This window comes from Microtus pennsylvanicus, chromosome 21 (genome assembly GCF_037038515.1).
Source record: "Microtus pennsylvanicus isolate mMicPen1 chromosome 21, mMicPen1.hap1, whole genome shotgun sequence".
Taxonomy (NCBI): Eukaryota; Metazoa; Chordata; class Mammalia; order Rodentia; family Cricetidae; genus Microtus; species Microtus pennsylvanicus.
The window spans coordinates 17025444-17047506 of NC_134599.1; the positions used below are offsets into that span (position 1 = coordinate 17025444).

The 22063-nt window shown below is 42.8% G+C and overlaps 1 protein-coding gene across 7 annotated transcripts in view; it reads right to left on the minus strand.

Moving 5' to 3' along the window:
- Positions 1 to 22063, minus strand: part of Dtnb (dystrobrevin beta) — a 209024-nt gene that overhangs the window by 135245 nt on the left and 51716 nt on the right. For all 7 annotated transcript variants that reach the window (XM_075955708.1, XM_075955706.1, XM_075955707.1 and 4 more), the window contains exons 6-8: positions 19210 to 19364; positions 5808 to 5913; positions 5018 to 5184 (exon numbers count right to left, since the gene is read on the minus strand). In XM_075955708.1, the coding sequence (XP_075811823.1) occupies positions 5018 to 5184; positions 5808 to 5913; positions 19210 to 19364 (428 nt within the window). The remainder of the gene's footprint in view (positions 1 to 5017; positions 5185 to 5807; positions 5914 to 19209; positions 19365 to 22063) is intronic.

A 22063-nucleotide genomic window follows, 5' to 3' on the forward strand; every position in this document is an offset into this window, starting at 1 on the left:
GATAAAGACAATGAAGATGGAGGAGGTAGCCTTGCCTAAGATGTAATACCCACTGGAGACTGGCCACATGGACCTGACTGCAGGAAGATGAGCTACATGAGTTACACACCTTGGCAGAAAGGAAAACATGGTTTTGTGACCACTTTGCTCATCATGTATCCCAACACAGTCAACTCCTCCCACAGCAGACACAGGATGGAAGATCCGCCATCCATTTAGTCAGTGCATCTAAGACTGTGTGTATGGCGCTGTCTTCCTCAGGACCGTATGCAACTCCTAGTGATGCTATCTATGACCTGAAAGGTTACCTGCACCTTCCCCGACTCCCAAGATACACTGGGGGACAAAAACAGGAACTTTGTGCTTGGTCTTTGTCTTTCCCTCCGGTTTTGGTTTCTTTGTTTTGACAAGGTATCATGCAGACCAGACTGGCCTCAAACTTATTATTCTACTACCCCAGTGCTGGGATTAGAGCTTCGCACTACCACACCTGGCTGTGAGTCTCTTCTTTCGCCCAATATCCCTGTGGGCAAGTGTGCTACGGCACATCCTCTTCTGAAGATAAACAACCTTTATAACACACCACCTATCCCTGCCCCTTACTGGCATCAGAACAAGTTCTGTGTTGTCTAAAGTGATTGTCTAGCTCAAATAATAAAAGGTCTTTTCAGTTCAGGCTCATGGATTCGTTGCCAACATGACTCCCTAGAAACACAGTGGTCCTTTGATCTACTTGTTCCCCATTAGTTCTGCGGCCAGGAACTAGTTCTTTCCTGGGCTGACATATTTTTCACGGCTCTCACTTTCAACTAACAGGAGCCACCTAGAAGCCACATGAAACAAGGTCCTGACTTGTCTGCTCAACAGAATCTCTTGGGGCACTGTGAGAACGGTCCTCATGTAGATTCCATGGACCTCAACCCTTCACTCAGAAGCTCTACAGATGGCCCTTTGTCTTTTCAACTGCATAAGTCTACTAGGCTTTATAAATACACTCATCTCTTACTCGACACCATCTAAGACAGCCTCTTTCTCCTTACACCACCCCAGTTGTCAGGGCTTTCTCGATTTTCTCTTACTCTTTACTTACAAACCAGTCAATCCTTTCCGAAGCCATCTCTTTCCTGCAATACCTTATACTGTCAACAGAGTCACACTGTGATCCTTTCCAACGCTGGGCTTAGTTGGTATGAAGCTACTTTCAAGTACCCCTAATGACAAATTTACCAATGTGGTTACAGTTATGTCACATGATTTCTTTCTACTCCATCACTTGACTTATCCGTTCATTGGTGTCTCAAGCCAACACCACACCCTTTTTTTTTTATTTTGTTTTGTTTTATTTTTTCGAGACAGGGTTTTTCTGTGTAGCTCTGGCTGTCCTGGAACCCACTCTGTAGACCAGGCTGGCCTCAAACTCACAGAGATACACCTGCCTCTGCTTTCTGAGTGCTAGGATTAAAGGCGTGAACACCACACACTTTTAAGGTTTTACTAGTTATGCACTCCTAGTACTAAGTACTATGGAATGAAAACTTTATTTAAAACAAGGGTTTTCTATTTGTGTGTGTGTGTGTGTGTGTATGTGTGTGTGCTGGAAACTGAACCTACTTGTAAATACCAGGCAAGTTCTCTAACACAAAGCTTTTAAATTTCATTTTGAGACAGACATTTGCTAAGTTATTCAAGGTAGCCTTGAACCTCCAATCGTCCTGTGTCAACTCAACAGCATTGGGAACACAGTTCTTATCCTGCCCCCATCTAAGGCAAAGGGGTTGGCACATGCTCCTCTCTACCCACCATTCATGACAGGTCCAGTTACTTTTTTTTTCTCCACAGTTTAACTTTCCACAGGATCCTAATGGAGTCCTCTGAAATGAGGAAGTAGAGGACAGAGAAGACAGTCTAATCATTAACTGTCTTGGGGAAAGACACACATCTGTTCACATTCCACTGGTGAGAACTAGTCACGTATTCTTCCCATAGAAAGCTGGAGAAGGAGGTGTGGAAAGCAGTCTAGACACCCAACAGAATAAGAAAACGGGAGACATAGCAAGCCCTTACAATGGTTTTCATATTCTAAAACATTTTCAAGAGGGCAACAGTCTTTGATTGGTTTGTTCATGGAGGTATCACTGTGCTAACTACATATGTAAGTGCTCAAAATGTCTTTCAAATGAACAAATGATGCTCGGACAGGAGGGATATCGGGTATACTACCATACAGCACTTTTGGGGGGAACGAAAGCAAATTAAATACACTGAGGTCTAAATCCATTGAATTGCTACTTCTTTACTTAGATGTAACAATAAATTAGGGGCTTTGGGAAAATAAAAAATAATCTTACAAACACTAAAACATACATATATTGAATCTACGGTGTAACTTCTTCAACAAACCAGTCAAACAAACTAAAATCTGTTGCTGCAAATACAGAAGCATTCGTTTCAAATTCTGGTGCAGACACAGTGGAAAACATTCAAGAACTCACCATTAGACTGATAATAGCGGTTGGGATATGGCTCAGTAGTAGAACACTTGCCTTGCATGCATAAGGAAGGCCTTAGGCTCAATGCCATTCCACCAAAAAAATAATTTTGTATCTTTTTGTTACATGGAAATTCCTTTATTGAGCCTCAAAATTAACCCACATTCTCCTCAAAGGGCCTGGTTGATGCATCTACTCTTAATTTTGAGAACAAGTTATACATAGACACATATACTAACTGTCAGTACCCATGAACCAGCCCTAGGTATGCAATCCATCAAAATTCAGACTCAAAACTATGTAAGCTGATAATACTAGATTTTTGGAAATCTTTTTTTTTTTTTTTTTTTTTTTTTTTTTTTTTTTTTTTGGTTTTTCAAGACAGGGTTTCTTTGTGGTTTTGGAGCCTGTCCTGGAACTAGCTCTTGGAGACCAGGCTGGTCTCAAATCACAGAGATCCTCCTGCCTCTGCCTCCCAAGTGCTGGGATTAAAGGCTTGCGCCACCACCGCCCGGCAATTTTTGAAAATCTTAAATTACTATAAAAAATAAAGGAATTCATAAGGCAGGAAAAAATGCAGAAAAGATTAAAAAAAGAGAAATATTTAAAAAGAAAATATTCATAGCATTGTGAGGATCAAATAAGTAAAAATTTATTTATAGATTCTGCACTTTTTTTGTCTGTTTGGTGGTGAAAGATAAGGTATTAACAAAGGCTGGCCTGAACTCATGGTAATCCTCCTGCCTCGGCCTTCCAAGTACTGGTATTACAGGCATAAATCACCATGCCTGGCTTGTACCTTTCCATATGTATGTTGTAACTCAAAGAAAAAATTCAAAGAGTATATGAAAGGTTCTTTTGCAAGCCATAAAGCAGTATTCAATTACTGATCTTTAAATAAACACAAAATCCATACTTTTGAAAAGATTATAAACTGGGTAAATGAGCAAGTTCAAACTAAGGGATTAAGAAGCCCTTTGCTCCCCTCCCCACATGCCAACGTTCAAATGAAATTCTCCCAAGAAGCATGCCAGCAGACCAAATCACCATAAAAAGTGACAGAGCAAAACCTGCCCAGTTCAGGCAGGACTCTAAACTAAAACCCACAGAAAACAAGTTGATCAACCAATTAGCATAGTGGGCTATAGTGCTTTACATAGGAAAAGAAAAACAGAAAATCAAGTTATCTTATTTAATAATATTTTTTAGGTGCTGGAGAGATGGCTCAGTGGTTAAGAGAACTGACTGCTCTTCTGGAGGACCCAGGTTCAATTCCCAGCACCCACATGGCAGCTCACAATAGTATGAAGATCCAGTTCCAGGGGATCTGACACCTTCACACCAATGCACATAAAATAAAGTTAAATAAACCATAAAATATTATTTTTTAAAATTACTGGAGGGGTTTTCATTTAAAAAATTTTTTTTAAATGACCTTAAACCAAAACATAGCGCTGGAATGCACACGTGGACAGTGAACAAGGTTTTGTAGTTAGCTCTGACTGAGACAGACATGATTGTGTTCCTAACACAGCATCACATGTTCTGGCAATACAGTCAAGTGTGCACAGGGGTTGACACTTGGTATTTTTCTTTCCCTTCTGTTGGTTTGTTTGTTTTTCCTTGGTTGAAGTCTAGGAAAAATAAAGGGGTGAGGAAACCCAGTTATTAAGGTCTTTTAATATCTGTAGTCCAGTAGGTACCAGGGTAAGACCCCAGGTCTGGAACCATACTTCTGGCTCTGTATACTCTTCTACACTTTAGTTAAACAAGTGAACAACAAAATTAGAAATAAATCAAACGATGTGAAGAAAAATACTTAATGAGATTCATATTGCATGATTTACAAACACACCAGGAAGAGCAGATGTCAATCTCAACTCAAATGTTGGTTTTTTTGCTTGTTTTATTTGCTTTGTTTCAAGACAGGATCTCACTATGCAGACCAGGCTGCAACTCAGAGATCTTTCTGCTTTGCCCCCTCAGTACTGGGGTTAAAGGTGCGCATCACCGTGCTTGGCCGTCACCCAAGTACTATTTAAAAGCTACTTTTGAAGGTAAGAAGAGCAATGTGGCAATGGTTATAAAACACAGTCTCTCTCCAATCTAAAGGATAAACCATATGTGACTCCGGTGCTACATGCCACTTTTTCTGCAGCATAGAAACACATCAGCCTGCGAGGGAAACTACTCAAAGAAGGGCTTTAAACCCAACTGAAGGCTCAAGGGGATAATCTCTAGGAAGATCCCCTTTGTGTAATTTTTCAGATCAGAAGAAATTTACTTTTTCACTTTGCAAAGGGCCATTTTAAATGCAGCTAACACCTGTACCTCAGTCTGCTTTTAAAGTCCAGGGAGGAACAGCAATGCAACTGCAACCCCAGCAGCCATGCAGACATGAAGATTTCCCGACACCACATCCGTATTGGGCAGGGCACATGCAGGCCACTAGACCAAGTACTCTTACTGTTACATACGAGCCAGGTAAACAGTTGAGAGTACACAATCAGAGACAAGCAGTTAGTTACCCAAGAGGAATGCTCCTTCATCTGGTGCTGGTTGCTGTGAGTGCCACTGGCATGGCCTCGCCAAAAGCAGTTCTGGCAGAGCTGATAATTGTGGCACTGCTGGCATCGGTACCGGAAGCCCATCATGCTCTCGCAGTGACAGTAGGAGCACTCCACAGGATGGAAAACTGGTGACCAGGAAGAAGAGGGAACGGGGGACAAAATAATGTCAACATCGAGGAAAACAAAATCTGGCCAGTTGGTAAGTTCTGGTTTCACTGAGAGTATGTCTCAAAAGATAATGAAAGACACCCAATGTCCTCCACATGCTAAATGTACACACAAATACTACACACAAACAAACAAGAAATAAATAAGTAAAAACAAAGGGAAAAAAGGTCCAGAACTAAATTTTATCTTAGCAATGTTTTAATGACCCAAATTTGACTAGAGTTTTGGTGGTCAATACTGCAGAGCTCTCCAACTTTCTAAAGCTACGATTCTGATAAACCAAAAGGGGTGAAAAAAAGAAATTCCTGACCACATCGGGTAAGCGCAAGCAATCTCAGGGTGAAAAAAAAATGTGCCCATACCAACCAGGTTTTCTTATTCCTCAGAATCCTATGTAAGCAACAAGACTCCTGCTTTTGTTATGGAATAAATACTCTCCTCCCGAAAACAAAAGCCACAAGTTCAAAGGATGACGCGCCAACAAACGTCAATTTCAATTTTTTACAATAATAGCTCAGAATACCGCAAACTGCTTCCTCCTCCCTGCGACCTAAGGGACAAAGGATCAAGCCATGCTCACCATTCTCCACATGGGCAAGCCTGTGCATGAGAGGTAGCCAGACAAGGCACTGGGGAGGAGGATCGGCCATCATGGTGTCTAAAAACATATTCAGCATTATCTTCTTCTGTGAAGAGAAAAAAAACAAAGATGCTTTATATCTTGCAAGTGTCCTTAAACCTCTAGATTAATTTAAGATTCTCCCACCCAAGTAGGAATAAACTGCATCTAAGATTTTACAGCAAAATATTTTACATTATCACACTCACGATTACACACATTTTAATATACGCACACTACTTCTATTGAAAATGCATCTCTACAGGCATGATTCTGCCTCTAAAAGTAGCTGTTAGGTGTCTTGACCTCCTCCACTGAGAGTAAGAAAAAGGAACAAAGCATTTAAATGGCTAGTCACATCCAACCCAAGTCAGAGACAGCCAGAGCCCAGTGTTCTTCCAATCACCAGTCCTGTTGTCCTGTGAAGGAGACAGACATCATATTCCTGCTCATAAAACATCTACAGCAACAGAAACTAAGGATGCCTGGTTAGGAGCCATATTTTCAGCATTCTCAGCAGCGTCTGGTACACAGTTGGCATTTAATAAATAACTGTTGGGTAGCTGGACAGATGGCTTCACATACATACAGGCAAAACACCCATACACATAAAATAATAAAAATAAAATAAATAACAGGTAACCGTTGGAATAAATAACAAAGCAAGGTAAGACACATATATCTGCCCTCCTCCTCCCACTAGGCTGCATTTTTCTCTTTCAACAGATAGCTGCCACCATGTGGACCATTGATAGCGTTATGCTTCACACAGACAACCAGAAAACAGTCTGAAGACAAGATAAAAGTACAGTTATATGATACAGACAGAAAAAAATTGAAGCAATATTTCCAATTAATAAATTTTCTTTTTATTTCTTCTAAGCCACAAAAATACCCATCCAGTTCTAAAGGGAGAGGAAAAGGGACTGGACACAGTGTCATGCGACGTAACAGGAAGCCTGCTGTGGATAAGACACACTTGTAGGGTCACATCAAACAGCACTCGGAGGGGCAGCAGAAATCCAGGAGGGGTGACAACACCTATAATTCCAGCAGCTGGAAGTCTGAGGCAGGAGGATCACAAGTTCCACGTCAGCCTGATCCCTAAGACGAGACCCAGTCTCAAATAAAGCAAGGGCCAGTGAGATGGCTCTTCAGGGAAGGCGCTCCTCCAGCAAGGCGCTCCTCCAGCAGGCTCGGAGACCTGAGTTTGATACCAGAACTCATGTGAAGTGAAAGGAGAGAACCAGAGCTGTACCTCGACCTCTACGAATGCCATGGCATGGGCAAGCATTCCTGCACGTGCGCACACACACGCACACATAGACATACACACACAATTTTTTAAAAAGAAAAAACGAAGAGCAGCACACAGAAGCTATACGACCCTGAAGGAGATTTTCTGAGCCCTGGTCCAGCAATGTAAGATGAGGTAGAGACTGGAAGTATAGCTAGGCGATACAGCACCTGTCTAAATGTGTAAGGTCCTGAGTGTGATCTTCAGCACCAGAATTAAAAAAAAAAAAGACACTGCACATGAAGACGGGGTACAGGAGTAGGTAGGGCAAAGCAAAAAAAAAAAAAAAAAGACACAATTTCATCCTACTTTCTCCCAAGCAAGAAGTGGTGACCCCAGGGAGCTTAAGACAGAAGAGGCCAGGATCGTCCACTGTGGCATCTGCCCACAGGACTCTACTCCTGTCACACCAAATACAAAAGCACACATTTCACTCCTGGGCCTTTTGGCAACTATGAATATCTTGACTCCAGAATACATTAACTGGAAGTCACTCTGACTGAGGACATATATCTCTGAAGAAGAAACTAGAAGGTAAATAGAAAAGGAAGGCAAAGTAGAGGCCAAGTGGGAAAGAAAAAGTGGCTCGCACTGAAGGGAAGACAGGCTTAGGGCATCAAGGTGGGGCGTGAAGAAGCAGAAATGAGCAAGGGGCGTCATTCCCACAGCCTCTCCACCCCACTGCACACGGCTGGCCAGTAAAAAGAGAAGTGTGCTCAGAAACCCCACAAAAATGTTATCCAGTGCACACTCTCTCTAAGACACACAAGTTCCTGCTGTCTCTGAGACCCAGGTAGATCTGGGAGGAATGAAGAGACAACATTGAAAAGTGAAAAGGACCCAATATGGCTGAGGGGCCAGATACAGAAACACTTCTACAATAGACGTGGGAAAAACAACAACAACAACCAAAATTAAGCCCAAAGCATGTTTCAGGTAACTGTGGTAGTTACTGGGATGCATACCTGCAATCCCAGTTCATGGCCAGCCTGGCCTTCATAGAAAGACCCGGTCACCAAAAGATGCTCAGCTAGTAAAGCTACTTACCATACAGGCTTGGCAGCTTTAGTTCAATCCCTGAATCCCAGGTAGGGCTAACAAAACTTAAAATGTATCTTATCCTCTATTGCAAATTTAATGTTTACAATTCTGTATCGTTATATATTTGTTAACTATCACATTTTTACAAACTCACTCATAATAGTAATGCTATTTTCCCCAAAGTTTTGATTTACCATATTTTTAATTGTCAATATCAAGTATGTATTTTTGATATCTAGCAGACCCTCATAAATACACACAATTCGCTTCCCCAGGTCCTAAAAGTTCACAAAAAGCCAGAGGAATAAACTCTCAAGAGTACAGTCCTGGCGCTCTGCTCTGCCTCACACCAGGCCTGTTATGAGGTGCACACTTAATAGTTCTAGGTTGGGCCGGGCGGTAGTGGTGCACGCCTTTAATCCCAGCACTCGAGAGGCAGAGGCAGGCGGATCTCTGTGAGTTCGAGGCCAGACTGGCCTACAAGAACTAGTTCCAGGACAGGCTCCAAAGCTACAGAGAAACCCTGTCTCAAAAACAACAACAACAACAACAAAAAAAAATAGCTCTAGGTTGGTTTTGCCTCTCAAGGCTCAGAAAGTAGCTCTCAAAGCATGGCCAGGACACCCTGAGAGGTGTTTAAGCATTTATTGTCAGGGAGTCCACAGAGCAAAATCATCTCCATCGTCCTTAGAGTATCACTGTCTTTCAGCCTTGTTCTCTCGTGAGAGTACTATGGACTTTCCAGACGACACATGACAGAGCCATAATTACCTGCAAAGGGTACTAAGAGAATCCCCTTTCAAGTTATGTAGCAGTATGAGGCAAATGCAAATAATTTTTATTTTTATTTGATGTGCATTGGTGCTTTTCCTGAATGCATGTCTATATGAGGGTGTTGGGTTCCCTGGAGTTACAGGCAACTGTGAGCTGTCATGTGGGTGCTAGGAATTGGACCCAGCTCCTCTGGAAGAGAAGCCAGAGCTCTCAGCCACTGAGCCATCTCTGCACTCTCTACAAATAATATTTTTCACCCAACATTAAGCTTTTTGTTCTGCACAAGGTCTTCGATTTTTTAATCACTTCACTGATACACTAAGCAAAAACCACACAGTTATAATTCCCGCTGGGAAAACACTGGCTATCTCCATTGTTGAATGTAATCTCATTATTCTTTTTCCTAAAAATGAATTTCTGTTCATCATCACCTGTTATCCTAATCCTTGATATTAACAACTACTATTCTATTTCATTTTCATATCCCTGCTTTCTCAAAAATCTAGCGTCACTAAAAACAACATTTAAATAACAAATAAAATAATTTAGCAATAGATTCTCATTGCTACAATTTCCAACTTTATCATTTCCAATTAAGTACTTTGTACTTTCTGTTGTTTAATATGTAAATATTTCACACCCATTGAGTTTATAACTTAAGAAATTTTTGATATTTAGTCTGAAATGGCACTTTTATGAGTTTTTGGAGGAAAATATTACCCGTATTTATTTATTATTATGTGTACAAGGGCAGAGGAAAGGTCTGTGGAATCAGTCCTCTCCTTCCGTCTCTTACACAGACTCTGGGGACTGAATTCAGGTTGCCAGGCTAAGGTGGCAAGCGTTTTACCAGCTGAGCCTGGGCTCCCAAAACATTTTTAAGCTAACTGCAAGCTAGCTTTAACAACTGCGTAGAGTTGAAGGCATATTTAGGCTGGCAGAAGCCAACATACGTCAACTTGAGTTGTGGAACCAATGCTAAAAGGCAGCCTTCCATTACTATGGGACACGGAACTTGTCCATCACAGATTTGGACTTTAAACATCAGAAAAATCTGAAAGCTGAGGATATGGCTCAATAGTGGAGTGCAGGAGACCTGGGTTCAATCTTTTCCCCTCACTTAAAGATTGATTGATTGATTGATTGTGTATGCAGTGTTCTGCCTGCATGTATGCCTGTAGGTCAAAAGAGTATGCCATATCTCATTACAGAGGGTTGTGAACCACCATGTGGTTGCTGGGAATTGAACTCAGGACCTCTGGAAGAACAGTCGGTGCTCTTAACCGATAAGCCATCTCTCTGGCCCTGGGTTCAATTTTCAATACCACAAAAACAAAACAAAAGCGGAAAAAACAGTATTTTGTAATGACACAACTGTAGAGGCTAGCATACTTATAGAGATTTTTTTATCATAGCTGCAAGAAGTGTCATAAAAAATGCTTTAAAAAGTCTGAAATGCTATATTTTCCACATTGTAATAATTACTTCACTTTAGAAACTAATGGAGTGATATGGATAGAAATGAAGGTGTAAAAACAACCATAAATTTTAATCAGTCAGAACTCAAACCAAGGGCTGGAGAAATGGCTCAGAGGTTAAGAGTACTGACTGCTCTTCCAGAGGTCCTGAGTTCAATTCCCAGCAACCACCTGATGGCTCACAACCATCTGTAATGAGATCTGGCGCCCTCTTCTGGCGTATGGGCATACATGGAATGTTGTATACATAATAAATCTTTAAAAAAAGAAAAAAACAGGCTGGCCAATGGTGGCACACACCTTTCATCCCAGCACTCAGGAGGCTGTGAGTTTGAAGCCAGCCTGGTCTATAGCATGAGTTCTAGGACAGGCTCAAAGCTGTACAGAGAAACCCTGTCTCAAAAAAAAAAAAACTCAAACCAAAAATACTAATTTTTCTCATTTATACATGATTTTAAGCCATTATTTAAATATTTAGTAAGCACGGCTCATTTCCAGGCATGGTATTGCTTATCACTGGAGATACAAAGCTGGAGACTGATGTCCCTCCCTCAGGCACCCTGAGTTATATGAAACACGCCATGGGAATGCAGAATATTGAAGGATTCAGAGATCAAAGAAGAGTGGACATGAAACCAGAGGCCTCTGTGGGAGGGAGACTTGCACTTCACTGGAGGCTAACAAATACACAAAGACGAGAACCTTGCTTGGTTTCACTCACCCAAATGCAGGTTAATCCAAACAAGAGAACTGCAAACGAAAGCTGCAGAGACCAAGCAGGACACTGGCAAGGGCGTCCAGGGAGCAGCCGTGGCTTGGTGGCAGGGTTTGTACCAGGAATGCCCGTGGAAAAGACAGGCGAAGGGTGGGATGGCAGGGGGCCAAGAGGGCACACTAGGATCCTTATCAGAGGTACAAAGCAATCCATAAAGGTTTTTATTTTTGTTTTCCAAAAGAGGAGAGATATTTTGAGACAACCTCTCTTTTTCAGCTAAGGCTCACCATACTCAGCTAGATTAGCTGGCAGGCGAGCCCAGAAGTTCCTCCTGTCTCTCTGCCTCCCCAGTGCTGAGATCCCAAGCACATTACAATCAAACCCATATGTTTTTACATGAATTCTGAGAATCAAACTTGGGAGCTTCATTCTGGCAAGACATGCTCTTTACCAATTGAGCCATTTCTCCAGCTTACAGCTGTATTTAGAAAATGATTTCACACCAAACTTCCTTATGATTAAACAGCCTTCTTCAGATGACCACTGATCCACTAAAGACCAGCAAGCCAAGGTTCTAAGTAACATTTCCTGCTTTCCATAAAGCCTAGAAAACTACAAAGCAGCAGTGTAGGAACAGTACCCAGGTCTAAGAGAATGCCCACTAGACTGTGCTACCAGTGAACAACCCAGGAGTCCAAGATGGAGCCCTGCACCCTGCCCAGAGCCCCAGGCAGGTATGCATGGCGAACACAGCTGGATCTGTTTCCACACCTAGAGATAACCGAGTAGGGGGCTTTCACATAGGAAACAGGCAGCAGGCACTAACAAACTCAATAAAGAGAACTGAGGAGCCACCTGTCATCTCTAAGGACTCATTTAATAATACATTCTGCTCTGCAAACCCAACTAGAACAAAACTTCACTTCTAGGTCTCTGCAATTTTGCTCAGTCTAATTAATGGTAGTGAGACAGATCTCATTATTATGGCCTCGTTCATAATAAAGCCCATTTTATACACTCTATTTCATCTGATCTAAGATGCGCTTGGAAGATCACTTCTAAGGTACATCATTATATATATTTTTCTACCACTAAGGAAGAAAAATACTTAGCCAATTAAACTGATTCAATGGCTTAATTAGCTGCAGTTCCTCATTACATGTGAGTAGTCACACCCAGCTCTTAACGAAGCGAAATGTCTTTCATCTACTCAAAAGGATTCAGTAGTTTTCGCTACCTTCTTCAAATGCACTGCTTGAGGTGACAAGAAATTATATTGCGGTGCTTTGGTCATCACCTATCCTGGCTGGTTTTATGTCAGCTTGACAGAAGCTAGTGAGTCGTCTGAAAGGAGAGAAACTTAATTGAGAAAAAGCCTCCATAAGATCCTGCCATAAGGCATTTTCTTATTAGTGATCAATGGGAGAAGTCCAACCCATCCCTGGGTTGGTGGTTCTGGGTTCTTGAAGGGAGCAGGTGAAGTAAGCCATGGGGAGCGCGCCAGGAAGCAGCACCCTCCATGGCTTCCACATCAGCTCCTGGCTCCAGGTTCCTACCCTGTTTGAGTTCCTGCCCTGACTTCCTTCGATGATGAACAGCAATATGGAAGTGTAAACCAAATAAGCCCTATTCTCTCCAAATTGCTTTTTTGTTATGGTGTTTCACTGAAGCAACAGAAACTATGAGACATCACTAATATTTGGTAACAAAAAAATTATACTCTAGTTTCATTTCTTTGTAGATATAGTATCTTTAAGACAAGATACTATAAATATCTAATTGTTCCTTTGCAAAATAAATGCGATAATTATCCAATTTATTCTCCTCTGTTCTGTGTTCACATCTTCCTGTATTTGCAGTAACACAGGGCACAGTACATATTTTTGAGAACACTGAAATGACAACAGGTATAGAGCCCAAAGTGGATCTAACACAGTGGCAGTGTCAACATGAACAGTCCTGCCCAAGTTCTCACACGTGCAGGAAATGACAACCTGTTACAACCATTGCCCACCCAAAAGAAACTAAGACACTATTGGTCATGTGACATAGCTCAACACCAGAGAAGAATGTGAAGATAAGTCCTTAGGGCAACAAAATCTACACTCATCTACAGAAATTACCCAGTTGAAGGGCTGCTGGGGGAAACCATGAAATCCCCTGACTAAAATGTGTACAGAGGGGAGCTGGAGAGATGGCTCAGTGGTTAAGAGCACTGACTGCTCTTCCAGAGGTCCTGAGTTCAATTCCCAGCAACCACATGGTGGCTCGCAACCTTCTATAATGAGATCTGGTGCCCTCTTCTGGCATACAAACATACATGGAAGGAATGTTATATACATGATATATAAATCTTTAAAAAAAATGTGTACAGAGTAAAACAAATATGCACATGCCCGGTAATTCTTGCCAAAATCTATTCATCGTCCAGGAAAGCAAGGTCAGAAAAATATCTCTGAGTAGAAAGAAATTCGTTTTGGCATATAGGCAGAGGAGATTGGTTAGATAAAATTGAATCAGGCCGGGCGGTGGTGGCTCACGCCTTTAATCCCAGCACTCGGGAGGCAGAGGCAGGCGGATCTCTGTGAGTTCGAGACCAGCCTGGTCTACAAAACCACAGAGAAACCCTGTCTCGAAAAACCAAAAAAAAAAAAAAAAAAAAAATTGAATCAGAAACACATTGGCACGGTGTCTGCAGACACTGACAGCCATGCTGTATAATGTACCTTCTTTCCTTCCACCCTCCCTCCACTCTGATGTTCACAGTTCCCTTCCCACACAGACGTCAGATCTAAAACCTCCAGTGAGGTAGACAACTCCTCAAGCTAAAGTCAGCACTAAAACCTAGAAAATAAGTAAGCAAACAAGGGGCAAATTTTCCAAAGAAAAAACTTGATCTTCCTCCAAAACTTGGGAATCTAGAAAATTGGGGAGACCTTTAAATTCATTTCCTGTTTATTTTCAGTAACTTTTAAGCCTCTAAATTCAGCTTGTTTGTTTTTGTTTGTTTATGACCACTAAGAATCAGTCAAAAAAAACTTTTAAGGCTTACATCCTACACTACGTTCCCTCTTCATAAGGGAAACAATTTCCTATAAGGATCAGTCCTATCTAACTAAACACTGAATCATAATTTCATAACCTTGTACTTCAGCAGGAGGAAGTGTTATCACTGCCCTGTCACCTGCAGCTACAGTTCCATCATCACAATGCTGCAGAAAGGGAAGCAGCTCATGGATCTCTTCAGGCACGCCCAGTCTGTGCCCAACACATCTGTAGAGACCGTGTCAAGGTGCAATGTGTAAAGGCTGGACATCCACTCCTTCTGTAATGGTAAAAATAAAACGGCCCCGTGGGCCATGAGGGGCAGTGGATCCTAGGCAGGGAGCCGTGTGGTGGGTGAGAGACCAAGACAGATAGGCACCCCATGCAGAGTGAGGTTGGATATTTATTTACTGGGTTATGGAAGGGAAGAGGAGAAGGAGAGGAAGGGAGGGAGAAGGGGGACGAGAAAAAAGAGGCAGAGAGAGAGAAAGGGGGAAGGGGAGAGGAGCCACAGCAGCAGCTACCTCTTTAGGAGAGAGAGAGAAAGGAAGGAACTCAGGCTGGAATCAGAAGGAAGATCTGCCTGCCTCAGTGGAGGTGGGGGGGGGAGTTAAGATTAGGAAATAAAACTAGGACCAGGGAATTGAGAAGAATCTGACCTGTTTAAGGTGGATCCTTCAATTCAGCTCCCTGGAACTCACAAGAATTATTTGGGTTTGTAAAAACAAAAGTTTTAAACAGTAGTATATTTATATCAGAATGACTGTGACAAATATTTTTGCATAATGCAAAGTATCTTTAAAGGCAGTGTGAGAGAGAAATTTGATAGTGTGCACTGGTCCTCACACCTTTATAACTTACAGGTACACACCTTAATAACCTGCATTTGTATTTTGCTGAAATTTGTTTGGTGAGGTTGTCCTTTTAAAATGACAAATCCTCTCAGCTGTCAAACTACAGCAGAGATCTTTGAGGAGGATAAAATTGGTGCTTGGGACTCGGCCAAGATCTCTTCGTGTTCCTTCCACCCGCAGATGGGCCAGCTGAGAAAACGTGGAACCCTGGGCTCCGGAACCAGGTTTCTTTACAACAGCTCTGTGTTGTATCTGCCCGAACACTGACCTCTACACACACCAGCAGCTTTGGTGGTGAGTTTTCCCCTTCCAGTCAGCCAACCACAGCCTTCACGGCTACTGTTGAGCCCTTCGCTGACAGTCATCTCTGGTTGTTTCCCATAGCTAAAAACGTGACTGGACAGCCCAGGGTTGGTCCTCCTGTGCTAGCACTGCACACGCTGTGTGGTGCATTTGATTTGGGGCCCAGGGTCCCTCAGATTTTTTTTTTCTCCTTTCCTTTCTGATGGACCACTCGTAAGTGGTCCCCTCCGTGAGAGACCACTTGGAGCGGCCTCTAGCCTCTCTGGCTCCAACACCTGGCCTGCAGAGAAGAGACGTATTCCTATAGGCTTTCCGGTGTCACAGTCATTTCACACCCCACCTATAGAGAGGGGACGCTCTTCTATAGGACCTGTGGTGTTTTCACGTTTTCAGTTATGGTATAAACCCTCAAACTATCAGTGACCTGCCTGTAAATGTTCCACCGGTGTCCTGCTGGCTCTGCCTTTCCTCAAACTCTACCTGCCACCTCTACCACTGCCGACAAGATTGGTCAGATCCATGAGACAGCTGTTTTCAATTCCAGCCTTTGTTCCCCACCGCAGCTTGTGGTGCAGCAGCTCAGCATCAGGACAGATCACACCTCTAGGTATCTCTTGTTATTAGGTTTAAAGCTCCTACGGCTCAAAAAATGTGGCTTTTCCATACAACACATGACCGCTGCCATTTTGACTGAGGTCAGGTGACCTTACCACCATCTTATATTTTTGGTTGTGAGCCTAGCCTTTAACGGCTGAGACATCTCTCCAGCCTGACCTTACCACCATCTTAATTGAGGTTAGATAACCTTACCGCCATCTTAACTGATGGCCAGGTCAGGTGACCAAGTCTTGCCATCTTTACTGAGGTATTCCTTGCCTGGTTCCCCGTGCTGACTCTGGTGCATGTGTGTTTTGTGCAGTGGCATGCCTTTGGTAGGGCCCACCAAAGCATCCACTTCGCCTAATTCCTGTTCACTCTGTGTGTGTGTGTGTGTGTGTGTGTGTAACTTACATGCACCTATGTTTACTGTTAAATGTTATAATTGTCTGTTCATTGTAGCGCATTCCAAACTACAAAGCAATAAGTCTCATGTTTTAAACTGGTATGTACTTTTAAGTCTCTTACAAAAATACTTTATATTTAATCCAACCCTGCTTTACCTGTTAAGTTGAGAGCCAGTACAGTCAAGCTCAGACCCAGCTCTCTAGGCAGATTCTGTACTTTAGGTATAACTCATCTATCTATACCTGATAAACAGCCCTCAACTGCTCCGAGATCTGGGGAATAAGGCACTTAAATATTTAATTATTAAAGGACTTTTCATAACAAAAAGAGACAGGTTGGCTCCTAGCAGCACTCTACTTCCTCCAAAGAAGACAGAAGACAAATGGGCACAGAACAACGTCCATCCGCAATTTGCTACAACTGCCAAGCACTGACCACTGGGCAAAACTGTCTTTCATCTAAACTGAAGATCTCCAGACAGTGGACAGAATCGCTGGAATCGACAGCCTAGCTGCTCAGGTCAAGGTAGGCTTGTCTTCCTACAGACTTCTTAGCCCACAGGATCTTCTGGAGCCTGGCAGGCTCTGTGTAAACAGCAAAAGGCAAATACGACCCTCAGTGACCATGGACGACCCTGAGGAGTAACTCTAGGTGCCAACCAAGTCAGTTCTCTGTCATTTTTTAATCAGTAACTCAAGTAAAATTTTATCCTTCTCAAAGGTCTCTGATGTAGTTTGACAGCTGAAAGATTTTTTTGGTTTAAAAGGATAGCCTCACCAAACAAATTTCAGTAAAACACAAATACAAGTTATAAAGATGTGAGGACAAGTGCACACTATCAAATTTCTCTTTCATGCTGCTTTTCATAGTCTTGAAGATACTTTTCATTGTGCAAAAACATCTGTCGCAGTCATTCTGACATAAATTTGCTACTGTCTATATAATGCATGTGTCTAAATTATGGTTATTTGGGGGAGGGGTGGTGGTTTGGAGACAGGGTCTCTCTACATAGTCCTGGCTGTCCTGGAACTCACTCTGTAGCCCCGGCTGGCCTCTAATTCACAGAGGTCCACCTGCCTCTGCATCCCAGGGGCTGGGATTAAAGGCGTGTACCACCACATCCAGCTGATTTTATTTTTGAGGAATCTGAAGCAGGTGAAAAATCAATAAGCAGGCGAAAAATCAATAAGCAGGCTGTGTGCTCAGGCGTCTCACAATGAGCACTTCTACGGTAATCTACAGAAACCTTGTAGTATTCTTTGAATTAGCAATTACAATTTATAAAGCTCCTTCAACAGTCTCAATTATGACTCCAATATCAGATTCTTGTCATAGTCTTGAAACCACAATTAAGTCAAAGAATACTTTAGGGTTAATGCCCATCACCCACTTGAAAAATACTATTCTTCACTGGTACTTTATTATAAACTTCTCTCCTTGATCCTGCCACCATTTTACTCAAAAGCAGCATCCCAAAACTAAATGAGGGTCCAACCTGGCCTTGGGAAGCATCTCGTGTAAGAGCCATGTGCATATCGCCTGTAAGACAGCTCTGAAGTGCTGTGTGGGCAGCCAGCTGCGGAAACAGCGTTTGGAGCAACAGCTGCAGGCAGCAGCAGGAAGGCACGCTAGCCCAGGAGAGCCATCTGTGGGCCTGGTATCCTGTCATCACTGCCTTCACCCAGGAAGGGGATTTAGCATCTGCAGGAGCTTAGAGAGCCTCCCTACGTTTGAAGATTATATTAGGGGGGTAATGCATGCTATGTCTTATTATAACAGACTGAGAGTACAGATGCTTTTAATATGCTAAAAGCTGGTGCTGACTGCCATTTATACCAGTGACAGAAAACACAGTTGACAAAGGAAAGTTTGCGCAAGTTAGCGCGCACTCATACTTGGACATTTCCACGGCACTCCGTTACAGTCGTGCATCTCAGAGGAAGGTCTGAGCAGGGGAGCCGCGCGTCTCAGCCCGCTCAGTTGTCAGCGTCTCCCTTTACTGGTGATACGACTGATGGCTGAGCCAAAGTCACGTCTCCTGTAGGGTATAGTTTTCCATAAAGCTTTTCCAACCGTAAAACAGTTTTCCTTTGGTAATTGAGAAGTTATCTTCTGGGGGCTGGAGGTTAAGTGGTTAAAGGGACTAAGGACTCGGGTTCAATTCCCAGCACCCACGTGGCAACTCATAACTGTTGGTAACTCCAGTTCCAGGGGATCTGACACCTTCACGCAGACATCCATGAAGGCAAAACACCAACGCACATAAAATAAAACTATACTTAAAGAAAAATGTTCTAGGAAGATAACTTTTTTCTATTGATTTTAAAACAGATTTTTTCCCCCTAATTTTCTGTTTCTCCTAACTTTCTACACACAGTATTACAGTTCTTTTATCTGTTCTCTACCCTGAGTTATGAGTATCTACTCTATCCCCAGTCTCTGGGACAGAGTTAAACTCTCAGGAACACACTCATCACTCATACCAACCTCTAAGTAAAAACCAGGAAAAGCAGCCAAACTCCTTACCATGCCATGAGCAAGCTCCATGCATTCTGCAGGAGCAGGTGAGCACCGTGCAGGAAGCAGTGACCAAGATGGCTACGGCTTTAAGTCAAAATCCCATACTTACAATTTAAGAACCTTACTTAAACAGAAGAAGAAACATACATTCAGTCGGAATAATGAAAAACTTAAAAACCCTTTTCTCTAAAAGAAGTCCAATGTTACCTTACCTGAAAACAAGAGTCCTCAGGTGAACTTTGGCCCCCTCCCCTGCCTTCTGGAAGCCACCTGGGGAATCTGGTAGAAGATGGTGGCCCCTGTAGCCCGAGGCTCTGACAATGGTCCTTACCTGTTGTGGAAAACAGGTGCGGACTGCGTGTTCCGTGTAACCAAAGGATGGTCCTTCAAAGACAGCTGTAGGGAGCTTCAGGGCTTCCTTTAGAAACTGGTCAAGCTTGCCAAATATCATCAAGCCATTGGAATCTGACATCTGGGAGAAAATGTCTTTAGGAACAAAAGTAAATAAAGGCAAACTATAAGAAAATATCATCTCTTAAAAATTACACATGGCTCTATGCTATTTCTGCACCACTAAACACGCATCATTCAGAACCATAAAGTTACAAGTTTTAGTTAACGTTCAAATTATTCTTGTCCTTACTAACGCCGTGTAGTTACTTTGCTCACAAGGTCCCTCAATCCTACCCACTTGCGATTTTACCTAGTCATTAAGTGGAATAACCATTCATGTATGCCCAACTCACCTTTTCAAATCATTTTCAATGGGGGGTGGGGTGGGGGGGTGGGGTTGCACATGAGTGCAGTACCCACAGAAGCCAGCAGAGGGTAATGGATCACCTGGAGTTACAGGCAGCTGTGAGGTGCCTGCCATAAGGGGTGAAAAATCAAATCCAGGTCTCTACAAGAGCAGCAAGTTCTCTTAACTGCTGAGCCATCTCTCCAGCCCTCATCTCGCAACTTCCTAAATTCACGTAACTGAAGGATAATTAGTTTTTAATTTATGCAACCCACCGTTGTAAGAAAATTTGAAGCAGCATGTTTTTACTCCTCAGTACCTGTTTATAAGACACACGCAGCAGCACTTGGGCGGTAGAGGCAGGTGAATGAAAGTACACAGCAGTTTTCAGACCAGTCTGAATGATACGAGACCCTGTTCCTAAAACAAGCAAGCGCTGATGAGCCAGAACACGAGAAAGTCTGCAGCGAGACAGTCTCTCCTAAAAATGGCAACATCAGTGGGCATAACAACATGGAAGGTGGGAGATTTCACGGGACCCTACCCCTACAAAAGAGCTACAGACAGCTAATCACTGTTGGAAGAAGAATTAGCTCCTCCCAGGGATAAGTCCCCTTATTGGTTGTCCAGTGCAAAGTGATCAGCCCTGAAACCACATATACAGAAACAACAAAGCCAGACTCAGCAGATTGCATTTATATATTTGAGCAATCGCATATACTTACATATGCACATAACAGTAATAATCAAAGAAAAAAGGCTATCAGCGTGGCAGTTGAGAGGCACATGGGAGGAACTGGAAGGAGGAAAGGGGGAGGTCTAAGTGATATGATTCTACTTCAATTAAAACATTTTAAAAGCTAATGACCCATACATTGTTGACTGAACGAGAAATGTCCCCCACGGGCTCATGTACCAAACACTTGGTCCCTAGCTGGTGATGCTGTTTGAGAACATTATGAGACTTTTAGGACACATATTTGTTGGAGGAAGCATGTCACTAAGAGCAGGCATGATGATGAGCCCTTTTTTCTTAGAATTCACTTTTTTTTTAGATTATAATAAAATTACATTTCTCCCTTCCTCTTGAATACATACATACCCCATACCCCGTGCTCTCTTTTACATTCAAGGTCTTGGGGGTTTTTTTTGGTTTGGTTTGGTTTTGGTTTTTGGAGACAAGATTTCTCTGTGTAACAGTCCTAGCTGTCCTGGATCTTGCTTTGTAGACCGCACTGACCTCAAACTCACAGAGATCCACCTGCCTCTGCCTCCTAAGTGCTGGGATTAAAGGTGTGTGCCACATCACCTGGCTCATGACCTTTTTTTTTTAACTGGTATCACATACACGCACATTCACACACACTGAATACAACCTGCTCAGTCTGTATAGTGTTCCTTGTACATATGTTTTCAGTAACACACACACACACACCCTCTGAATACAACCTGCTCAGTCTGTATAGTATTCCTTGTACGTATGATTTCAGTAATACACACACACACCCTCTGAATACAACCTGCTCAGTCTGTATAGTGTTCCTTGTACATATGTTTTCAGTAACACACACACACACCCTCTGAATACAACCTGCTCAGTCTGTATAGTGTTCCTTGTACATATGATTTCAGTAACACACACACACACACACCCTCTGAATACAACCTGCTCCGTCTGTTCCTTGTATGTATGCATGTTTTCAGGGTATTGGATAAGCAGTTGGTGTGCTCTTCCCTGGGGAAGACTATTTCTCCCACTCTCAGCATTCCTTAGTTGCCTGGAGTTCTTTGGGTAGAGCTGAGGTCATGTGGGCTCTTCCCTGTGCACTTTGGCACATCTATTGGTCAATATTCAGCTCACATTTGGGTGGTCTTGTCAATGAGACTTTAAGGGTATAGCTTCTGACAGTCCAAGGAAACACAATCTCCCTGATCCTCTGGCTCTTACGATATTTCCACGCCCTCTCCCGCAGTGTTCCTTGAGCCTTCGGTACTGGAATGTTTTATAAATGTAGTCACTAGGACTGGGTTCCACAACTCTGCATTTTAATTGGTTGTGGTTTTCTATACTAGTCTCTGTGTGTAGCAATGTGAAGTTTCCTTGATAAGGGGTAGGTAAAGACCACACTTACCTGTGGGTGGGAGGACAGATGTTTAGATTGGTTAGGGCTGGCCTCACCTCCCCTACCCCTCTCTGCTTCTTACATGTAGATGACATGTGATCACCCTGCTTCCTGACTGCCAGGCCAGCCTCAGGCTCCTGCTGCCAGCCCGTCCCCCTGTGAAGGACTTATCCACTCTGGGGCTGTACGCCAAAACAAACCATTTCTTCCCTAACTTGTTTTTGTCAGAGTAGTCTATCACAGCAAGAGACTGTGATACAATATGATTCTGTTTTTACAAAAAGATGGCCAAGAAGATGGGAAAGGAGTTCCTAGTAATTCTG